This window comes from Cupressus sempervirens, chromosome 3, assembly GCF_028749045.1.
Source record: "Cupressus sempervirens isolate cs-2001-9-10 chromosome 3, ASM2874904v1, whole genome shotgun sequence".
NCBI lineage: Eukaryota > Viridiplantae > Streptophyta > Pinopsida > Cupressales > Cupressaceae > Cupressus > Cupressus sempervirens.
In genome coordinates, this window is record NC_143120.1 from 374,963,535 (window position 1) to 374,988,408 (window position 24,874).

General features: G+C 37.1%; 1 protein-coding gene across 1 annotated transcript in view; it reads right to left on the reverse strand.

Moving 5' to 3' along the window:
* LOC149566553 (poly(ADP-ribose) glycohydrolase 1-like) overlaps positions 1 to 22,725 on the reverse strand; it is a 211,669-nt gene extending 188,944 nt beyond the window's left edge. The window contains exon 1 of the mRNA XM_089819861.1: positions 22,281 to 22,725. Coding sequence (XP_089675987.1) covers positions 22,281 to 22,526 — 246 coding nt within the window. The 5' untranslated portion in view covers positions 22,527 to 22,725. The remainder of the gene's footprint in view (positions 1 to 22,280) is intronic.
* Positions 22,726 to 24,874: the final 2,149 nt, after the last annotated feature.

Sequence of the window (24,874 nt, forward strand, 5' to 3'; positions counted from 1 at the left end):
CCTCCGAAGAGGAAGCCAAGAGAACCACATCATCCGCAAAGAGCAAGATAGAAATAAAATCCTAGTGTAAAGAACAATCATCCAAAGGAAGCGAGCACTCTTGAAGAAACACCTCCAACTCATCAATATTAAGTCCAATGAGGGTATGGGATAGAGGACAATCCTACTTTACCCTAATAGTGCCCTGGATGAAGTTCAAAACCCATGAGGGGTCTTAATGTGACCAACAATTGTCTTGTAGTCTCATGATGGTAGTCAGAAGAGTCTCAAAATACCAATGTCGCAAAGTCTATGGAAAAGGGCCATACTAGGCATTAAATCAAAAGCTTCTTGGAAATCTACAAAGCAGCAATAGACCTTGGAGGAGCCATGTCGAGCCTCCTCAATAATAGATCTGAGAGTCAAAATGCGGTCCATGGTCTAATAGTTTGGTCTGAAACCTACCTACGCCAGGCTAAATATGGCATTGATCCAAACTCAAAGAGGGAGGAGTGTGCAAAATTGTGACCAACAATTTAGAGAAAGCATGTGCAATCATGATAGTCCCATAGTTGATGGGATATGAGATGGGGCTAGCCTTGTGCATGAGATGAAAAAAATGGCGCGACGAAGAGGGAGGGAACCCCATGCAAACCGCTACGTTGAAAAGACCGATGAAGAAGCCTAACATTATGATGTCATGCTTGAAGAGTTCTACTTAGAACCCTTCCTCGTCTACAGCCCTGTTACTATTTATGGATTTTATAACGTCTTTGATATTGATGTAGGTTAAAAGATGGCAATGGGGGGGAGGGGTGACAAGGATGGAAGGTTGACTGGGGATATAAAGAGTGGTGTTGGAGACCAATGAGTTGTGATCTAAAGTGGGAGAGAGAGGGGACTAGCGAGGAAAAAGTGTGCACCAAAAGGCTTTGGGGGACTGCATGAGTGAGGTACAAAGGGCTCTACTACAATGCATGATGAAAATGTGTTTATTGTGGCAGAGGACTAGCGGTAGGAGTTTTTTAGATGGGTGAAGGAAGTGGAGTGAAGGGTGGAAGCTTTGAGTGTAGCATGGTAGAAGGGCTTGCAATCATCAATATACCACTTATTCACAGTGCAGATGTTCTTACACTTGGGAAGATGGATCAACGAAGTAGTAAGTTGGGGAAAAGAGAGAAGGGCAGGCTCCCAAATAGAGGTGAGAGGCAGTCCAACATTGTAGAGGCACACTGGAAGGTGGACAAGGAATTCTACGGGAGGATTTATCTATGGGGAAGGGTGAAGAGGTCTTGGTCTCCAATATCAAAGCAAAAGCAAGTACAAAGGTAGAGGGATTGTGACAAGGGGAAGGGGGAGGGGAAGGAGACACAAATATGGTAAGGCTAAGAAGAGCATAGTCGACCAGGGGAAGGGGGAGATGGAGAAATGGTTGATATAAGGAATGATAGAGAGACTAGAGAGGGCACAATCCACAATGCTCACACCCCCGCAATAAAGCCAACAAGAAGTGAAACCTAGGGACATGCACTCAACGTAAAACTAAGAAGTACTCAATACGGGGACATCTTAAAGATGGTACTTGGAACACCTAAGTATTGCTATTGTCGTTGCCATTTTGTCACCAAACCAATGTTGAGACACGTCTAGAGGGCAAGGGCGTCTGGGCATTCCCGAGACATCCAAGGGACTCCCAGAAGTACATTTGGGGATCCCCATGAAGGCCGCCATCAAACCAAATGGTGGTGTCATTTTTTTACTTTTTTTCAGTATGGGGGTGTGGCGGTGCAAGAGGACATCGGGATGAGTTTCGAGTGCAGGAATAAAAAGGGCCTCAATTTGGGGACGGTGGGGGGAAGGTTGAATAGTATACATATATGACTTGAAATGCTAATAATGAAATGATACTTCAATATAACATACCAAATATAGTTGAACAATGAATAAAGAAAATTGAAAGTCATTCACAAATCATAAGTTCAAATGCCAAACTTGAAACTTCATAACCAATGACCATTGAACTTAGTAACATACTCATAGTAAGTTGTAACATTAATAACATTGAAGTTTTAAACATTAACTATCAAATGACCAAGATGAAAGATTCAAAATTTATTGTTCAAATTATAATTTGACATATCATAAAGATCAAGATGCTAATGATTACAATAAGCAAAGTGGCATGAAACAGTGAAATGAAATAATGTATCATGGCCATATCAAAGTGAGTACAATCTACAAAATGTCAATAATGAGAAGGTAAGGGTGGGAGTTCTCTAATCATTTCCTAAACTAAAGTCCCCATCAGTAGAACTACTAGACTCCTCATGGGTAAGATAATATTAAAAACTTTTTAAAAATTGACTTTTCATTATGAGCATCAAACATACCCTACACATCCCATGGAAGCACGCCGCGTGCACCCATGTGCGTACCCAAGACACATCCCTGCACCCGTTGGGTGCACTGAATGATGCAGACGCAATGTGGCATCGCTTCAGCACTCCATGCACCAAGGTTTTACCCCAAGTGCGTGCAACCAGGTAACACTGCTTTTTTTCCTAGTTGCTTCTATTTGAACCCTAAAATATTGCGGGACGCATTTTGGGCTATCTAAGCCTTCATAAACCTATAAACTTCATTTCTATCTCACATTTGGATTTCACGTTGTCTATTGCAGTTGAGATAAAAGAGTGAAAGCAATGCAAAGAGAGAGTGGAAGAGTGACTGCAAGTGATTTCAAGAGAGAGGATAAAGAAGATCAAACGGAAAAAGATTCATCAAGCACAAGGTAGGGGTTTTTTTTTTTAATTGTTTTTTTTCTGATTTTTAATTCTAGAACTCTATAGTAAATGGTGAAAGCGTTGTTTCTTTTTTTTTTTCCATTCTTTCTCCTTGAAAGTAAATTCATTTTTGCTGTTTAGAATTTCTTGGGTCTTCATTGTTCAATTTGTAACTTGTTGAATTGTATTATTTGAATTTCTAAATTGGGCTGAAACTTTAAACTAATTTCTTAACAATTTATTTTTATTTATTTAAATTACTGAGCTGAAATTTTTTCTTTTTGTGAAATGCAATATCAAAACGGCCTCCATAGTGAAGAATATAGTGGGGATGAGATGGGAATCCATTCTAAGGGTGCAAGTCTATCAAAGTACGAACCTGAGCATGAGGCAAGTGACCATGGGGCTGTTCTAGAAGCTCAATCTAGTAATGTTGCAGCAGTGCCAGCTTCTATAGATTGCACCTCTTAGACTTTGGCATTGTTTGCTAGGGGTGCTTAAAATCATAAGTCTCCTCTCAAAAAATTTGCAATAAGAGTATAATCCCAAATGCCTACAAGTGGTGGCACAAGAAAATGGAATGCAAGTTTTGTAGTAGAGAATGGTATGGCAGCATCACTAATGCAGAATTGCTTTTTTTGACTGGATATGGTGTGAGTGAATATAATTTTTTGATAAAAGCAGAAAATGTGAAGTATACAATTGAGATAAACAAGCTTTGGGGCACTCTTCGTGATAGTGCAGTTCAGTGCATAAGTCTTTGACTGCTAGGCAGCAGATTCACGCAATTAAGTAGGTACAGGGGCAGCAAATACTTCTCTCATATATTAGAGAGCAGGACTATGTTAGAATCAGCTTTTGGACCTTCATCCATTCAGAGTTCAGCAGGGAAAGGCAACAAGTGGAATTGCAAGGCAAGAAGTTCAAGTCAACCCATAGCTGTTTTGTTTAATATGCACATGAAAGACCAATTAAACAATGCCACTAGCAGGTTCTTCTTTGCCAATAGAATACCATTGCATGTAGCTTGATCTCCTTATTATATGGAGACGATGCTTTTGGTGCTGAAGGAGGGGGACCATCATTTGTGCCACAAGGTGAGCACAAATTAAGGACCACGATCTTGAATAGTCGGTATAACAAGATTGGTGTTGGTTAGGGTCTAGCTGCAACATAGTTATGGATGTGTGAATGACCATTAGCCATTGTCCACTCATCAATGTCATGGTTACATGCACAGAGCACCCATACTTTCTAAAAGCAGTTTATTGTTCAGAGTCTTGCAAAGATGCTAATTTTCAGTTTCATGTCCTTAGGGACACTACTGAGGAATGTGGGCCATGAAACATATCCAAGTAGCGACAAATACAATTATAGGTATATTGGGTGGACTCCACGTTGTGTACATGCCAGAAACAATGCACTCAAGGACATGGGGAAGATTGACTGCATAAAAGGAGTGGCCATGATGCGTGAGATGTGCAAATGTTTATAAATCTACCATAACAAAAGTATTATGTGTGCACAGTAAAATAAAAATTTTGACCAATTAAAATAATATTTTAATGCCAACAAATGTAATTATTTTCAAACTTTCAATTTTTTGTCATTTGGTGGGGTTGAGGTACGACTATTTCTTCTTGTAGTCCGAGTAGGTAGATAAGATAAGTTTATTAATGTCCAACAAAAGACTAACAAAGGGTCTAAAGGGCTGCTAGAAAAAGAGTAGCAACTCAGTACAAAGCAAGAGCATCAAACGATGTCCGAAGGGAGAGAACAAAAACTAAAGAACCAAAAAACTAAAGCAAGTGGGGGTCACCAAACAAAGCAAACCCACAACCTAGTTGGTCTAATCCATCAGAAAAAACGAAGAGTCAACGAATAGGCTGTAGGACAAGAAATCCTAAGCCATCTTCGAGAACTCCTGATGACGCTAGTAGAACAAAGCCACTGCTCAATGGATGCAAATTTTTGTAGCCTCACAGTCCTTGGAGGCCCAGATTGGGAATCCAACACACGCTTGGGACCCCAGATGGGGAAAACCACTGTGGAAAATGAGGTGATGAGTTGGTCAAAAACTAAAAGGGTTTGAGCAATCAAAGGCCTCCGAGGAGCAAAAGGCCAAATAAGAATATATGTAATGACCCTCTAAGGAATCCACGAAGCTTGCAGGCGATGGAGAAACTAGACCAAATCGAAAATGGTACCAAATCTGAAAAGATGGGCCCCATGCTCCACAAGACCAATGTTGTATGGGGTATACTAATTACATAACACCAAAAAATAAATTGTGTGGAAACCCGGTTAAGGGAAAAACCATGGTGGGGATCAAATTCACTAGATGGTGTACTAGGACAAATACCCTGTTAAAGGTACAAAGGGAATGCACATGCATTCAAGCACACTGCCTAGAGCTCACTGCTCTATGATACTGAATAGAAAGAAAATAAAGTATCCTCTCTTAACCCTAATTTCCAAAAGGAATGATCCAAATTGATTAAGCACAAGAAAGTAATCAATGCAGAAAAGGATCATGTAATGGAGAATAGGGAGAAAAGAGGTCCTATGGTCTTTCTATTTTGAGGAATATGTGCTTAAATCTTGAAATAGATAAAAGACAAATACTAACTTTGAATCTGGAAAGTGTTGTTTTCTGGTGTCTATGTACAGCTTCAAGGAATTTTGCAACCTGTTCTAGACTAGAAATGTCGAGGCAGAGAAAACCTAGAAATCTTTTGTCCTTTTGAAAGGAGGTTGACCTTGACCCTAATAGCAGGACACAATCTTACCCCGGGGCACAATTGTACCCGAAAAGTCGACCTTGACTTGCACTGCTCCGACGAAATTTCTATTCGCAGATCCCACAAGTTCGACGAAGAGGTTATCCAAATCTGCTCTTCAATTCATTGTTTCACACCTGTATCTACAAAAAAAATGATTTGTTTGTTTGGATGGGAGGTTTGCCTTGGTCAAACCCCAGTTTGGAATCAACCTTGAAATTGAATTGAAATTGCAATATATGTAAACAAAGTAAATGAAACAATTCACCTTGCTTCTATTGAAATCCTTGTAGAGGATTCGAATCCTTGATTCCACAAGTACAGATGCTCCAAATGTATGTAGAAATGTACGTAGGATGTCTCAAATCAAAGGCATTAGATCTTCAACACCAATCTTGAATGTATCTTTGCATAGGAAAAGGCTTAGATGGATGGAGAAATCTTCAACAAGAGGGCTCCATAGAGATTGAATCCTTCAATGATTAACAATGGATCTCCTCAATGAATTGGATGCGTGAGCACTTGAATGCTTGAATGCTTGATAGATAGTAGATCTTCACTTGATGTAGGTGAATGCGCTCATGAAATTATGGATGGAAAGTAGATGTCAAAATAAGGGAAGAAGGCTTCCTTATATAGAGAACTAGTGCACTAACTCCTAGAGAAGGCCGACATAGGAGCACTAAATCCCATTTAACCTTCACCCCTAGGAATAGACCTAGATTAAATGTAATTTGAGTCTACCAATCTGAAACCTGAAACAACCAACTCGGAAGTAGGAAAAGAAACTTTCTAAAGCCTGAGATCCCAAAACTTCCGGAAATTGAAAAATGAACCTGGGGTCAAGGACGAGGTCGACCCTACCCTAGGTTAGGGTTGAGGTCGTCCTTGACCTAGGTCAGGGTTGATGTCGACCTTGACCCACCAGGTCGTGTCCTCGAGTGAACTCTAGACTTCCATGGAGTGAAGTTTGAGGCACCCTAAAGTCTATCTTTAACCTTGAGATTGTACACCATTTTTGAGACTTAATATTGCACCTTGAAGTTTAGAGATGAATGAGAACGTTGCTGCAATAAGGAAATCTGATCACAATCTTCTCAAACTTGGCTCCAATACCATGATAATTTTTAGATCAGATTTAATGGCAATACAGATATGAGACAATTCACACCAATAAACACTGCATATACCCTGAGAAAACCTTCCAACTAGAAGGTGAAAAAGCCAGCAATAATTATCTTCTGTGTTTGATGGAGCGTATGATTACAATATGGTCAAATTATAAAACCATTCACAGAGATTGATCTGCCACTGTAACAGTGATAGAGATTACAATATATGTACTCTGAACATATCAATCTGACTGAGACTTTGTCCTTCCACAACCTCTGCACATATATTGAACAGCTTGGTATGAATTTAAAGATGCTTGTATTATTTGATGCTGCCTGTATGTAATTTGTTGCTGCCTGAATATTGTTCACTGATGCTTGCATTGGATGATATAATGAGGAATTTTCATTCTTTATTTATCTGTATATTTAGATATCCAAGAGACTTGTCTTGTCTCCCGTGTTTGGCCTGCCAGCATCCTTTTTATTTTATTTTATTCTTCTATGTTGCCTGTCCAGCTTGAGCGGTTGCTAACTTTTGAGGAGTATGAACATGGTGGATTCAGAGCAATAGCAAGAAGATATGATGCCAGAACAAGGAGGGTTTTGGCAAGAAATGGGAATCAGATGATTTATTTTACAAAAGCATTCTTCCCAGATTAACCTGGGTTGAACAGGGCAGCCAACAAAATAGTTGAATTTAATGCTTTCAGAGAAACATATCAACTACATAAGGGAGCATATAGGTCTATTCACAACCCAAGACACAGAATCCAAGGCTTAGACCAAAGCAAATCAAATATACTTTTTTGAAGGAGCCCTTTGGCTTAGAGACATTTGAAGATTACTTCATCAAGATGAACTGCTCTCTGTACCAAATTGTAGGAGAAAATGCAAAATTGAAAGTTCCAATCAATTTAATGTCTTTGGCATTAGATATCCAGAATTTTGTGGTCAATATTAAATTGACTCCGTAACTTCTGTTAAAGAGAAAATGACTAAGCAGCTGGTGTCCATCAAGGCCAATTATCAGAAATTCAACTTCAAATGGTATTCTTTAAGGTTCCATATGCTCTTGTGTGCTGGTAGAGGTCTTGTGGACAACAACCTCAGAGATGTAGATGAGAACAACAACCTCCACTATTTGCAGTGTTGGACTTATATTTGGGACAAGGATTGTGACAAATTAAGTTTTGTGCTTTTGGAGGAATCCTTTGTCAGGAAATTGCTTGGACTTTGTGGGAAAGATATGGAGAGGATTCCAAAGGAGATCGAAGATTTCTTAAGGCAGGCTACTGAGAGAACTCCACAAATTGGAATCAAACATAATTGGGGTGATTGGCGCCTGCATACCTACACCACTGCATTCAAAACATAAGCATGCCCTGCCAAGCCCCATATCTTGCCAAGATTTGTGCCTAAAAGGATTGCATGTTTGGACATAATTTGACACCTGGATGAACCAGACAAGGCTCATCTGAGAAATCAGAAGAACAGTTCTTTCTTTCCTACTTGAAGTTTTTTGATTTCTTGGCTAAAAACAAGAAAGGTCTATATCAGATCTATCCATTCTTGCAGACATACAAAATGCCTTTTGAGTGCCCTAGAATTACTTTTGATCCAAAGGTTTCATAAATCAAGTCAAGGCTAGTGTCAAAAGGCCTTCATTCATTCATGAGGTCTTGTTTGATGAGGGTGTGACTAGGAATTGCCTCGCAATTCAGGAGGTAATATACAAGAGAGGGATGTGGTTTGAGATTAGTAAAGGTGAATAACTCGAATAAAGAAAAAACAAAAACCAATCATTACATTCCCCAGGTTTATGTTGATGAGGAGAAACCAATCATTACAATCCAGAAGATGTGAGCTAACGTTGATCAGTTGATGGCAACGTCAGAGTAATGGCCGATGATTCAAAGAGAGCCTAGTGCTGCAATCAGACCATATGTCAGAGCTCAGAGTAAGAAGCCTCGTAAGCTATCTCAAGATGATGTTGCCCTGAAGAGAAATAAATTAAGAGGTAAACAATCACTGATGGGAAAGAAAAGGAAAATCAGTTGTGATCGTTAATGTTGAAGGTGTGGCACAAGAGCCTGCAGGACAAGAGGTTGAAGAATGTGAGTCTTCACCTTCTAGGATGATATGTCAAATATCCCAGTAAGTAGAAGTGAGGAGCACCTCAAAGTTGCTACAGAAAACACAGATGACTAAGGGTTGCACCAATGTTTTTCAAATAATGACATTGTCAAGAACCAGGAATTAGAAGATTTTGTGATGAGATCAGGAGAGATAAATATCAGATAAAGGTTGCAGAAAGGAGAAATATAGTTCATCAGCATCCTTCTAAATGGCAGGAAGTCAAAAAGCAAATTTTGCCGCAAAATGATTTCAAGGTTAAGAATATCACTCCTGAGCAAGGTAGGCAAATATTGAAGTAAATGGAATGTTAAATGCTTCCAAATTGGGACATAACAATGACCTTAGCCTTGTTACTATCAGGAAACAGAATAAATTAGTGTATAGTACAAAGGAGCAATATGACCAGGCCTTCTCTGCCTTAGGATTCAGCCCTAAATTTGAGACATTGATGTTTTGGGCCCTAGTTCCAAACAGTGACAAGCATGATCTTGTTGATAGTGTTGAGAAGCTCAAAGGAGAGATGATAATAAAAAAGGTATCTGGGACTCGTGCTCCACAAGCAACATCCTTGCTAGTGAGCACTACTCTTTTTAGTGAAGTCACGATAAAGAAGTTGCAGGGTGATCATGATGAGTTGCAGCAAAAGCATATACAAGCCTTGGTCAAGATTAAGGAGTATGAAGATAAATAATTGGCAACATCTAGCAGGCATAAGCCCTTCAAGCTCAACAAAGGCATTCCCAAGAGATAGAGAACCTTTTCTCTATGAATAAAGGAGTTAAGGAATAAAGGAAGAGAAAATGCAGATTATATGCAAGGTGCTCACAGATTTGGTTAACTATAGGTTATCCAAAATAAATGGCATGGTAGATGAGACATACAAGACGTATACAGGTCTGATGTATGCATTAGCCAAACATGAATTGGATGTTGTAACATCAAAACAATAAGAGATGGGTGGATGTGAAGGACCTCAACAACAAGACAGACTGCCAAGGTGTCAAGGTTTAGTCCTGAAAACCTCTAGGGATACAGGAGACAGTACAACGATGGACGTTTTGGAAGAAGTGCCAACCTATACAATGAATCTTAATAAGCACTTGAAAGAGACGCTAGAGATAATTGATTCAGTTGAAGGCGATGCATGACATCAAGAATGAGAAATGGAGCAATGGAAAGCAGAATTCAGCAATATTGGCCCCAATCTAGGATCTTTTGTGCGTAGAAAATGAGTTGAATAAAGGATTACTTAACAGCACATTGGATGGGATATATGCCCTGAAGGAGAACTGTGAAAGTTTCAGTAGGGAAACAAGGGCAATTTTAGAAGCCAAATATGCTAGTGATAATGAGTATATGAATAAGATTCAACAATTCCAATGGACATCTTAAAACACATATGTGGCATAGGAAGAAAAGTATGGAGACTAGGCATATTTGTATTTCAATCATTCATCAGATTTTAGCAGATAAAATCCAGCTCAGCAGATGACAAGATTTTGTCAATTTTTTAGCGATAAAAAATTTTTGGCTCATGCAAGTGGTCCAAGCATCAAAATTGTAGCTCTTCATCAGCAACATCTGACCCTTAGTATATTTTCGAATACAAAATTAAATATTGTAATGGGTACAAGTTCCCATATCAATTTTGTAATAGAAAAGTCAAATATTGTAACAAAAAGTTGTAATTAAGTCCTAGGCTAACATGATTTTCCTTTTCTGTAACAGAGAAACTTTTAATATTGCAGAGATGACAATTATCATTTCAAAAACCAGATCCAGTTGTAAATTTCATGATTTTTTGAGATATTCAATAAGAGAAGCATTGTTCAACGGAAGAATAAATTTTGCATGTAAGTGGAATGCTTTTTATGACAATTTTCTATTCAGTTTGCTATATATGGAAAACACTTTGTGTGTGTTCTCTGTAAGTGTTTTCTTAAATACATGCATTTTCCTTTTGAGTAAAAAAGTCAAGGATTTCTAAGCATATCTGAATACATTTTCATTTCTTGTTTGCCGCTTCTATCCAAGTAATAGACTGAACAAGCTTTAAAATAGATATGGGGTAATCACAGAGGGATCAATAAATAGAGTTACAGATTATACCTTTTCTCTAGCATTTCATTGTAAAGCAGTGATAACCATCAGTCCCTTGAATAAGAAGTTATGTTGCATAAGAAAGCAGTTGCATGTAATTGTATGATTATGTAGCCTGGATAGGCACTGCTCTGAGAATATTCATTGTCCAATACCTAAATTCCCAAAGCCGTAAAATACAAAAAACAACATTTTGTTTTCTTTTGATGTGTTCAAGTTGTTCCATGCTTTCAAGGTGTTGTAGTGAATAACTTATTAATGATCAGCTGATCTAATTTATAAAATCATTCAAATCTTAACAAAAATTGTGAGAATGAATCTGCTTTGATCAATCTGTGGGTATAAGGGTTACCATTTAGGATATTGCAATAAGGGCCACCCCCAAATCTAAAAGATGCTTGAGTGCAAAGGAGAAGAAAGTTTTGTAAACTTCAATATCTGTGGAAAACTAATTTCTCAGTTTTTATCCCTTTCGTTGGCTACTTTAGCGAGATGAAGAGAATCAGTTGGAAACACCAACATATCCACTATAATTCTACAACAGGATATACAAACTAGGTGTTGATCCCTAAGTTATGTTTTCTATTAGTGTCAAACACGTAGTCATTCGCTACGCAGAATCGGTTTGTCATCACTGTGGCTGAGCCATTCTACTAAGGTTGAGCAATATAAGTGGAATTGTGTATATTTCAGTTGATCTGAGCAGTTTCTATTGCCAAGCAAATCTATGGTCGCCGAGTACTCCAATGCATGCCGAGTCATCCAAAAAACAGTATGTGCCGAGAGTATACATGTCGAGTCACAAAGTATGAGCTGAGCAGATAGAGACCGAGTGACAGCATGAAGTTTAGACATGACCGGGCATCAATGTGTTCAAGTGCCGAGTTAATCAGTTTTGATATAATTGTTTGGGATGGCACTAACACCAAGGTAAACCGTTTTAGCCGACTTAAATTCATGGTTTAATGATCGAGAAGTAAATTACAGACGTGATCACATGTTCTGTTATGAATCATTAATCCCTATGCAAGGTGAACAGCCAATCAAAAAAATGGAAGGTCTAAGTGGCAAAAGAGGTGAATCTAGATAGTAGATCTTGATCTAGAAGCTTCACCAGATAACTATTTAAGGAGGGTCCATGACCTAATTTCATATACGTGCAAGAGAAGTTGCAAGTTTGAATGTTAAAAGCGAAGTGTGAAGGAAAACCAAGCAGAGCGACCAAACAAAGCAATGAAGGACAGAATACAGATATATCAGATTAGAGATTGCAAAGGGCAGATCCATTATCGGCATTTGAAATGCAAACCGAAGGATCAAGTACTAATTCATTCTAGCAAGTGTAATCAAAGTAAATCTCTTAACAGAGTGGTCCTAACAGACCTTTGTGAATCTCTTAACAGAGTGCTTAGTTGTAAGTTTAAATCCTTTAATCAAGGTAGAGTGTATAAATCTTGTAAGCTCTTAACAAGACAAACCCCTCACAGGGTAGATCATCATAAGTGATCGAAATTGTAGCCCTAATGGGCGAACTTTATTGCTGCAGTAGTGAGGATTTGTGAGTGTCATCCTCACCCCAATTTTACCTTCGTCTTGGAGGGTTTCTGGGTAACCAAAATCTTTGTGTTATGTGTTGATCATTTGCTTACATGTTTCATGGATGTAATATTGTTGTTAGATATACTACAACATTGCAGAAAATGTTTATGTGATTAATGATATTCTTGAGATAAGGATTAGAGGTGAAGTTATCAGATCTGACATTTGTTTCAAATTATAAAAAAATTTCTAACCACTTGAGAGTTAAGATCTTGGAGATGGAGGCCTATAAATTGGGAAAGATCATTGAAAACCAGAAGCTTGATATACAGCTTGCTCTGCAACAGCTTCATGAAGCAAGAGAGGAATTGAAGAACCATAAAGAGAAAGAATGAGATGGCAATTCTACAGAATGACACACAATATCAAGAAGAAGACACTGAAGGTCGACTTGATGATGGAAATTCTAGTGAAAGTGATGTTGCAATAGCAGATCTATTGGAGAGGAACAACACATAGAAAGAAGAGATAACAGGACTAAAGAAAGAACATTAAATCCAATCAGTAAGACTGTGTGAAGTGACAGAATTAAAAAAAGAGTTGAGGAAGACAAGACAATGATTGATGAAGATAAGAGACAAATGGCTACAAGACTTGATGAAAGGACATCTAATGTGCAGAAACTTACACATAAGCAATTTGATATGCTCAACTAACTGCTAAGTGTAACCCAAGAACTTAATAGGAAGGATGTGGAGATTGCAAATCTGAAATCTGAGAATGAACATCTGAGGAATGAATTGAGATCTTAAAAGGAATTCATTGAAAGGATGAATAAACACAAAGAAGCTGTGAGATACTATGAAGAACTAATGAGATCACAAAGACAACCCCATTACACCTCTAGACTAGGCTATGCTGAGCACCTATCAACTATTGAGGAAGGAGCATCATCAAAGAGTGGAGAACAAAGGAATGCAAAGCCAAAGAACAACAAACCTACATGTTATCATTGTGGAAAACTAGATCACACAGCAAATGTTTGCAAAAGCAAGATTGGTAAGCAAAACCCTAAGCCCAAATTCAATGGATATTGTTATAATTGTAAAAAGCAAGGACATCAAGCACATGAGTGTAGATCAAAAGCTAGCAATACACTAGTTGCACCTAGATTTGAAGGATACTACTATAATTGTTAAAAGTATGGACATAGAGCACAAAAATGCAAGTCAAAGGCAAAACCTAATTGGACACCCAAGAAGCAAGGAAATGCACCTAAGCAAGGTAACTCTTACAATTGGGATTACAATACATGGTACAATTGTTATTTTTGTAGGGAATATGGTCATATTGCAGAAAATTGTATTAGGACACACTTCAGAGGTAAATCCAAGAGTTGATTGAATGGCAGTATAGCTTGATATAGCTATCATAAGATTGGACATTTGAGCTGAAATTGCAGGACTTGAGCACCAAAACCAACTAATGGGCAGAATAAAGGCAAAGAAGTTGTTGATGTTGAACAAGTGAGAAATCACTGAATCAAACATTGAGAAAGAAGGAAGAAGTTAACAACAATGGAGTTAATGATGCCAAGATCACCCAATCCAATGGATCGGGTGATCACACTACCTCAAACTAAGTAAAGAAGGCATGTAAGGAACTATATTTCAAATGATAATGCAATGAAGTCCATATCTGCATAAGATGAGATGCATTAGAACAGATCTGAGGTATCAACTGAGCAAAGTATAGATGTACAAAGTTGGAGCAAAGTTGGTGTCAAGCATCAGTATTGAAGTCAGTGTGACCGAGTTACAGTGTGAAACAAGCCCCAGTATCGACCGAGCTGGTAAGATTGACCGAGTTAAGAATGAGCATTGCAGTGTTGTGGCGATCGAGTCAAGGTGTTGACCGAGCGAGTAATGTAGAGAATAGTGGTTGAGTTGTCTAGTGTTTGTTGAGACAGTTGTATGCCACCTACATTTGTACAGTGCATGTAATGATGCCCTAAATTGAAATTTTGAAGTATAAATGAGTTCATTCACCAATTAGGAGAAAATTTTGATAACCTAATGGATAGTTATTTCGAAGAATTCAAACAAAAGATGAGAAAGAGGAATAGGATTCCCAAATCCCTAATTGAGAAATTATATGATAATGTATGTTTCTTGGTTGACACTGATTTTACATATGTAGAAGCTATAATACCTAGGGTAGCATGGTTGAGACCATTACCCTATAAAGTCAATATAGATGAAGCATTAGCAGCTATTACAACATTATTGGCAGAAGAAGTAGATAAGAATGCCCAATACTTTGGCAAGTATGAGGAAGCTAAAACAAATATCAAAATTGAATTGAAAATAGCTACATTGGATAGGAAAAGAAAGAAAATGGTAAAGAAATTGGACAAGTCACTGGGCATAGGGGCAGAACAAGAAATGCCATTACAAACCACCCAAGGCCAAGGTGAGGATCAATCTAGTAATGATGAAGGGAGTGAAGAGCAAGAGGAAGAGAATGCAGAAAAGAAAGGGAAAGAAATAGTTGTGGCCGAGCCTAAGGCCAAGAAGGGCAAACAAATTGTGATTGTTAAGCCCAAGGTGAAGGAAAGCTTAAAGAAAAACATTGTTAGATCCAAGCCTACTCCTCCGAGCCAAAACAAACCGAGAACCAGGGCAGCTACCAATGCAGCACAAGTCAAGCCACCTAAGAAGAACGTGGCGGAGACTATTGGATCAGGCAAAGGATCAAAGGATCAAACTTAGACAAGAGAAAGCAAACAGTGGAAAAGAGTGAGCCAAGCCGACCAACTAAGAGACCTAAAAGGAGATTGATACTTCAAAAGGAAAAATAAGATGAAGAAAATACTGACTCTGATGATATCAGCCAATTCAAAATTGCAGTGCACAAGCCTCCAAAGAACATAAGGAGCAATGCAAGTTTGTCAGGTTACAAGTTTATTAAGTATATATGCTAGACAAGGCTGATAAGGTTAAGATAGAAGCAGTGATAGATATGATGACAACCTTCAAAAATAGACCATTAGAGATAGAAAATCATATTCCTGATGATTTATACAAGAAGATTGATGCAAGATGGCAATTTGCATGATGACTAAAAGACAAATCAGAGAGGCCACCCTAGCCCAAATAATGCCTGAATTAACAGAGGCAAATTACAAAATTTGTGGGAGACTATAGGAATAGATTTGTTCCTAAATATAGAGCATTTTCAGTATTGAAGGGCAAAATTAAGGATGTTGTTCAATAGAGTAAAATGATTTGGAAAAGAATATTTGGCCTAATTCCTCTTGAAGAAGAAAAGAAAGATGAAGACACATCTAGACAGGTAGAGCTAGATAACAAGGAAGATATCAATGATGAATTAGAGAATCTTGAAGAGACCATAAGGCAAAAGGTGCAAGAAAGTGAGCAGAAGGAGATCTTTACAGTTGAGGATGTACCAAAAGAGATTCCACTGAACATAAATGCCTTGACCGAGGAAGAGCTCAAAGATAAGGTTTATGTCAAGACAACTTCTTCGACATCATTAATTAGTTCCAATCCTCTGTTGATTCAAGTGCAAGACTATCCCAAGATAGGCACACAGGAAAATGCACCAACTCTAGAAATTGCACCAAACACCTCCACATTACCTACATTTGAAATTGAGTGGAAGGAAAAACAAAATGATGTACAAGGAGAAGGTGTCCAGCAACAGGGGAAGTCAGCCATCACAAAAAACATTGAGTCTACCAAGCATAAACAGATATATCAAGCCACTAAGGGTACTACTACTAATAAAAATGAAAAAGGAGAAGCGAGCCGTAGAGCTCAAGCAGATCAATCTACTATAATTGTCTCAGGACCTCAACAGGAGGGATTTAAAGAGGTTGGTCAATCAAATTCTGGAAGTGAATTTCATGCAACCACCGTAGACCGATTAGGTGTACAAGCACCATTGCCATGGGAGACATCAAAGGTAAAGGAGAAAGACAGTGAAGTGATCACAGGATCACAACAATCAATTGAATCAACTTCAATAGGTGAACTCACAAAGACCGAGGAACAAGCTGGTACACAAAGACCGAGTCTGGAGCTACCATCACAAACCTTGCAGATATCTCTGTCGAGCTCCAGTACTCCGGATACCAAAGCAAAGAGCTTGAAGAGGGTCAAGTGACCTAGGAAACTAGTGGCATTGAATAAAGTTATAGTGATTCCAAACTGGGGCACTACTAACTTAACTTCTGAGAAAATGGAGATTCTACAAGATCTCCTGGCAAGAAAAACCAAGCAAGAGAAAATGAAGAGAGAACTTCAACAGAAGCAAATCTTGCATGACATCAAAGACATTCTTTTGGAGACAGTAGATGTGGATAACCTCAATGAGCAAGTCCCTATCATTGAACAACTAGTGCAGATAGTTGAGAAACTCAACAATTCTGACATTGATACAAATGAGAAGCTCATGAGCTAGTCAGAAAGGAAATTTGAGAAAGTTTCAACTAGTATTGCTGCAAGGTAAGTTGAGCTTTTTGATCTGGTAAAAGCATTAGGAGTAGTGAATCATGTACAATCCTTGTACAAGAAATTGTGTGATGTCACCTATTTTACCAAACACGCCCAAGAGCTAATTGACAAGTTACAAGCTGATTTGCAGCATAGTGAGAGTTCATTGAGTACAAGAGCTGGTTCTAGCTCATTTCATTTTGATAGGTTGACATTCTCACAAGGCAAGTTAGTCAAGCTAATGGTTGAAGATGGGCGAATAAGAGCTAAGCTCATAGCAATTCAGATAATGTTGACTCCACACTTGGAAGTTGACGCAGGGAAGGGATGAATAACTAGGGCCAAAGGCTCACCCAGCTATCTAAACCACTTTGCAATAGTTAACACAATGGAAACACAACACATAGAACAGCAACCAAAGGAGAAAGAAGACAAAACACTTGTTCATTCATCAAATAATCAGCATATATGCCCAGCTGTAAGACCTTCTGGGTTATGGCCAGATACAAAATATATTCAAGATCACAGATCCAACATCAAATTCGCAGCTCCAGATACATATGCAACAAACTTTCCAAACTTTCGCGTTCTACTCCAGAACTTCTCTTCAAAAAAGCTGCCCTAACTCTAAGCCTAAACACTCTATATATACTTGCCAAAACGGCTTACAGATCATTCTAGAACATTACATAAGAGGAAGATCGACCCAACAACGGTCAAGACACATCCCAAGAAAAGATTTTAACATAAATATCACGATCGAAATAAATCCTGCAAGTTGGCTCGCAGAAATCACATCCAAATGCTGACACTCGGCATAAACAGGAAAACTCGGCACATAAAGGGTCACTCGACATACATTAGGTAACTCGGCACATGAAGAGTCACTTGGCATACACTGGGTAACTCGGCACATAAAGGAACACTCGGTCAACACTAGATTGCTACAGTAACTCGGCACCAACTAAGTGCTACAGTAACTCGGCATCCATTAGAGCTACAGTAACTCGGCATCCACTAGAGCTACAATAACTCGACATTAACATGCAAAATGAACAAAAAATGAGCAAGATAACAAGGCAACCTAGGATGCTCCTACATCAAAAGTTATGTAGAGGGAGATAGCATCAGCCAAGGACCTAACACAGAAAAGTCCAACACTCAATACAGCTGACAGTCTAGTTGATCTAGCAGCATTGCTAGAAATAAAGATCCAAGTTTTGGAATCTATGCGAACCAATTGGGACAATGCATTGGCCAGGATTCTACGGATCCATAAACCATTTTTGAACAAGCATGGTGTTACTACAACCCCCAGCAGCCCTAAGTGTCAAAAACAAGGGGGAATTAACATGAATATGTATGTATGATCAAAAGGTATGCACAGTAGAAATCAGACTACTTTGATCATGTGTGTAATTAACATTTATTTTGTGGAGTATACACTTTTTGAGTAAAGAGTCAGCAGTCATGTATATATGTTGAACATGTTGTAAATATTGAAGTCTTTATGTAGACCGAGTCATAGTCTAAGGGGGAGTATTTCTATTTCTATTTTGAATGTAATATTTTGATCATGACGGTGTATTTTTGCCACTAATGTCAAAGGGGGAATTTGTTGATCCCTAAGTTATGTTGCTTATTAGTGTAAACACTTAGTCATTCACTTCGCAGAATTGGTTAGTCAACACTGCGACCAAGCCATTCTACTAAGGCCAAGCAATATAAGTGGACATGTGTATATTTTAGTTGATGTCAAGCAGCTACTATTGCCAAGCAAGTCTATGGTCGCCAAGTACTCCAATGCATGTCGAGTTATCTAGAAAACAGTATGTGCCAAGCATATACATGTCAAATCACAAAGTATGAGCCGAGCAAATAGAGACCAAGTGACAAAATGAAGTTTAGACATGACCGAGTATCAATGTGTTCAAGTGCCAAGTGAACCAATTTTGATATACTTGTTTAGAATGGCACTAACACCAAGGTAAATCATTTTAGCCAACTTAAATTCATGGTTTAATGATCGAGGAGTAAATTACAGAGGTGATCACGTGTTCTATTATGGATCATTAATCCCTATGCATGGTGAATAGCTAATCAGAAAAATGGAAGGTCTAAGCGGAAAAAGATGTGAATCTAGATCGTAGATCTTGATCTAGAAGCTTCACCAAATAACTATTTAAGGAGGGTCCATGACATAATTTCATATACGTGCAAGAGAAGTTGCAAGTTTCAACGTTAGAAGAGAAGTGTGAAGGAAAACCAAGCAGAGTGACCAAGCAAAGTAGTGAAGGGCAGAATACAGATATATCAGATTAGAGATCAGATCAGAGATTGCAAAGAGGAGATATGTTATCAACATTTGAAGTGCAAACCAAAGGATCAAGTAATAATTCATTCTAGCAAGTGTAATCAAAGTAAATCTCTTAACAAAGTGGTCCTAACAGACTTTTGTGAATCTCTTAACAAAGTACTTACTTAGTTGTAAGTTTAAGTCCTTCAATCAAGGTAAATTTTATTGTTGAAGATGGTAGCTGAGATAAAGATCTCTATCGCAGCTGCCATCTTCAACACTCCCTCTTAGCCAGAGAGAGATCTTTAGCTGAACAATCACACAAGACTGCAACCAAAATGTTAATGATAAAATCTCATCCCATATATACTATAAGATTCATGGAAATCATCGAGCAATTCCAAGAATATTTTCTCAAACTTGAGAGTTATCGTCAGTTCATTAAGGAGTCATGTTGAGCCGTATATCAAAAGTTATTTTCTCGATATGATCGAGGATAGAATATTACGATCATATTACAAGTTTCAAAGGAAATAGATCTTATGAACATGCACTCATGTCTTATGCCTCGTCGCACTAAACAGCCCTGGCTTATGCGGTCAAAGAACTCAGTCATTTTGCTATCTATGGCAATGATATTCGTGTCTGTGCAAATCTTTTTCAGTTCATCTCAGGCGATGAGTATTCCTCAATAAAGTAGAGACTTTGTAACGGCGAGGTAGATTGAATATTTCACCACCTATATAAATGTTGAACACAACCGTCGATAGCTTGAGAAGCCTCTTCTCTTAACAGCGTGTGACTAAAGTGAATTCTGAGGTGTCTCCTTCAAAGGAATTGAGAAACCATTCGCACGATGCCAGTTAAACATTCTTGCTTTCTCATTCTTGTAAAAGTGATTTATGGTGATATCGTGGGAAAGAATATTGAATCCATGCAAATCCTTATCTGAAACTGTCTCGCGACTCTTCTGGATGATCGATCGACTTAAGTTAATAGTGTATAATGGAGGAGGGGATCTCGTAGTGGTGTGGATAATATCCGCATGCAACCATGCCTTGCTTCTTCACTAAGATGCAGAGTATCACATCCTTGTAGGCAATATGGGCGCGGAAATAAGAAGACTAAGAAAAGAAGATTGTTTGCATCGAGAGGTATCAACATGGTTACTTACTGGTATGCATTGAAGGATGCAACAAGAACTATGAGATGGACATATTGTTAAAGATATATAATTGCATTCAAATACAAAACTCAAAGGGAGCTTCTACTTCAAAGGGAGGCTTCATAAATAAGAGGGAATGCTTATGGAATCTCCTCCATTTTCATATATGCTTGTAATGCTTATGGCATTAGTGAAATTTTGAGACTTAAATGGAACTAAGTCTTGTCTTTTTTATGTTATTTCTATTCTTGTGTGAATAAATGAGATTATAAGATCAGCTATGATAACTCTTTCACTATGCGATAGTAAACATCACATTGATAGAGTCCATGATATCACATTGAGAGATTTCGTGATGGGAGTTGGATGTCATGTTGAGAGATTCCATGATAATTCACGTTGAGAGAGTTTGTAATTAAAGGCTTAGCTATGAGTCTTACAAATCTTTTCATGTTGAGTGATTCCATGATTATGTGTAATTGTTACAGGGTTTCATGTTGAGTGATTCCATGAATATAAGTAATTGTTACAGGTTTTCATGTTGACTGATTCCATGAACATGAGTTATTGTTACAGGTTTTCACGAATCTTATAGTATATATGGGATGAGATTTTATCATTAACATTTTGGTTGCAGTCTTGTGAGATTGTTTAGCTAAAGATCTCTCTCTGGCTAAGACGGAGTGTTGAAGATGGTAGTTGCAATATAGATCTTTATCTCTGGAAATATGGACGTTATTACCATGATTGTTACCTTCATCTGAGAATGACACTTATGTTTAAATTGTAATATTAAATGTAATGACGTGTGTCATTCGACATGCATTGAGGCATGGAAATTCAAAGAGTTGTTATTGTAATTGTAATAAAGAGTCTCATTTTGGAAATTTGGAAAGACCTTCGGTTGGAATGTGAAAAGTCTTTCCTTAAGTTATTTATATCGCATCAAGTGATAGACATTGTACACTTTAAGTTTTATGATCAATAAAATGATATTCTTGCTGTGTGGCTAGGTTTTCCCTTCATTCTAGAAAGGTTTTCCCAGGATATTTCTGGTGTTTATTATTTTCAATTTTGGCTCTTTCTTATTGTTGTTTATCATCTTTGATTTCTAGGCTTAGTTTTAACGTGTATAAGTCTTGTAAGCTCTTAAGCTCTTAACAGGGCAGACCCCTCATAGGGTAGATCATTCAAAGTGATCAAAATTGTAGCCCTAACAAGCGAACTATATTGCTGCAGTAGTGAAGATTTATGTGTGTCATCCCCACCCCAATTTTACCTTCATCTTGGAGGGGCTATGGGCAACCAAAATCTTTGCGTTATGTGTTGATCATTTGCTTACATGTTTCATGGATGTGATTAGTTATTAGATGTATTACATCATTGCAGAAAATGTTTATGTGATTAATGATATTGTTGAGATAAGGATTAGAGGTGAAGTTATCAGAATCTTGCGCCTTATTGACAATTATCCAGTCAATTGCCTATAATTTTCATCAATTTTAAAATGGATGTAACTCTCTGATCAAATTCCTAATTAGGGGTAAGTGTAGTAATGAATGGAACCAGTTTTAAACAAATTTGGGAAAAAACTTGTGCTGCTTCCACAAGAAACTAAATAATACCTCGGTATTATGATATCAAGTATAATTATTCAATCAAAATCTTTAGCTAAAACAACCATGAAAAATCAAAAATAAGAAACAAGGGTCGAGAGCGAAAAAATAAAACATACTTCGTAAATTGAAAAGCAGTGTAATTACAGTGTTTAAACAATTTGATAGTCGATAAGGAAGACTTTAATTTAACGACATTGAAAGTCACGGCAATATAATAAAGTAGTCCTTGCAATGTTTAATCAAGAGCTTACATCGTCGAAGAAAAGCGCATATCCTTTGTCAGCGAATCGACAAAGGCTATCGTGTTTTAGACCGATTTTCTGGCGGATATGGTCAATGAAGTCAAATAGTGTTTCGCCGGAGTCGACTGAACTTGTGCTGGGACCTCTCATTAATGTTTTCAGTGCGTATTGTGCCCCGGGAGGCCAGCAAAACGATGTTCCGCGAAGGATTAACGGAAGAAATGGGAGAATTGAGGGTCGACCTCTGCAAGTCATTTTAACAATTTTCCTGTCGATTCTCCTAACCTGTGTTTGAGGAATTTATTCACAATCCTTTTGCTTCAGCCTGCAGCAAATGTCCACTAAAATTGCTGTTGCCCCCTTCATGATTTAAATGTTTTTGAGGTTTTCCGAAGTAATATGTCTCCGCTAGTAAACCCATTCGAAATCTGTGCAAAGGGAATCAAACATAAAACGAAAAGAAAAAGTTTGAAGTGACATTTAGTTCTTAAATTTAGAGACCAAAATGTTTATTTAGATATTAATTTTTTAAATATATAAAGTATTAAAAAAATGATTTAGTTGATTTGTATCATTATTAGTTCCGCTTATTTATAGGCACCGCCTATTTATAGGGGAAGACTAAAGCTTTCACCCGCTTCTTTACAATTAATTTTTTTTTTTAAATTGTCCTCAATTTATTAACCTATGGTCTTGTGAAATAATTTTATTAAAATTGACTTTTATGTATTTATTTCTATTTTATGATTGGTTGAAGTTAATTTTGTCAGTAGTCTTTTTTGTTTTAATTGAACAAAATTAAGAAAAACATTAACATTCCACATGTCTATGAATTATGGACAGGGGAAAACCTTAAAAACATTTACGTGTTGGGTGTGCTTCCACATTTTGCATGCATGCATGCAAATCAGTTCATCTTATTTATCAATATTTTTTGAATTAATTGGTTGCATAGCTAGAAATGATGTAGAGGCAAGGAGTAGTCTTTTCATTTTTTTTCCACACAAAATTATGTACAGAAATTAGTCTTGCAAATCATGGCAAGTTGTGCCAAGGGGTCGACATGTTTGTTGTGCAACTCACATGAGAGATATCGGTGAATCTTGTTTTCTTATTCTAATAAGTGAACAATTGCTTTGGATTCAAAGGTTGTTATGTTTTTTCCTTACATTTGTAATTAGTTCTATATCTCAACATTCTGCTTTACTCTATCATTTTTATGTCTTTTTTCCTATCTATTACAAAAGTAAATGGTTCTCCTTGAGAAAATTGGGTCCATATTTTGAAAGAGTGTTGGTTAACAAGATTAGGGTTTTATGAGGCATATATTTAACACATTGCTTATTTTTTATTGTTATTGAGTCATTTCTTTCTTCCTATACTTCTGCAATACCAAAATTTAGAAGGTAGAGCTTATCAAGCATTGACAAATTTTGAAGAGTATAAATGTAGCACCGTGAAGGAAGGACAGAGTTGTGCAGGATGGAGTGTAGGTTTTGGATGGGTTGGTAAGATTAAAACAATCATCAATTAATCTAATCTTACCTACCTCCAAAGCCAAACCCTTCTCATGCTACAAAGAAACCTTGTCATACCCTCACTAAATCCTCGTTTTATGGCATTTTAGTTGAAGGGATAATGTTATTAATGAAATCCTATTGCTTATAAATTGAGGTTGAAGCAGTATTTTACAGGCATGATACTTATAGGCATCCATTTGATGCAACTTTCTAAGCATATTGTTAATCATAGAAAGTTCTTAAAATCTATATATGTAAATTTTAATAATTTGGTCTAAATTATTTATTTCTTTTTATATCAGATGAAACTAGTTATTAAGCCTTATATATTTAGTTGAATAGTCGATTAGTTGTAAGTGCTACTCTGAAGAGATAAGATTCTAAAGATTGTCATCTTTATCTTCATTAAAATTAGGAACTCGATGATTCTTGGTAAATTATTCTCCAAATTGTGATGGTTAGTTTTTTTTGGTAAGTATTATTGTCAAGAGATAAGATTATAAAAATTGTTGTCATTATCTTCATTAAAAATAGGAAATCAATTTTTCTTGATGAATTATTCTTCAAATTGTGATACTTGGTATTTTTTTTTAAAAAATTGTGGTACTTGCTTTGCAACTTTTAAGTATTGTAATACATGCAGTCGTGTTCTTATTGAACTATCTCTTGCTTTAAATGTAGTGAACCTTGTAGCCTGGGATAATATACAAATCTCAAAATATTTGAACGTTTAATTTCGGGCTAATCCTTGATTTAGCTTTGTATGAAACAGAAAATATAATAAAGAGATTACAATGAGCTTTTTTGGGGGTATTTACTGATTTTCATTTTCCTGTAGAAAAATACCATCTTTTTGACGTTTTTCATGGATTCTATTAGACTGACATTGAATTACGATCATCTCCGGATTAGAAATGTGCAAATTAAAAATAAGTGTTATTGTGTTCAATTGATTGAACTACAAATTCTTTGCCATGAGATGTTTTTTTAATGTTACAATTTTCAATAAAAATAATAGAAATGTTTTTTTTTTAATTATGCAAACAATTTATCATCATTTAAAAAATTAAAAAAATACTTTAA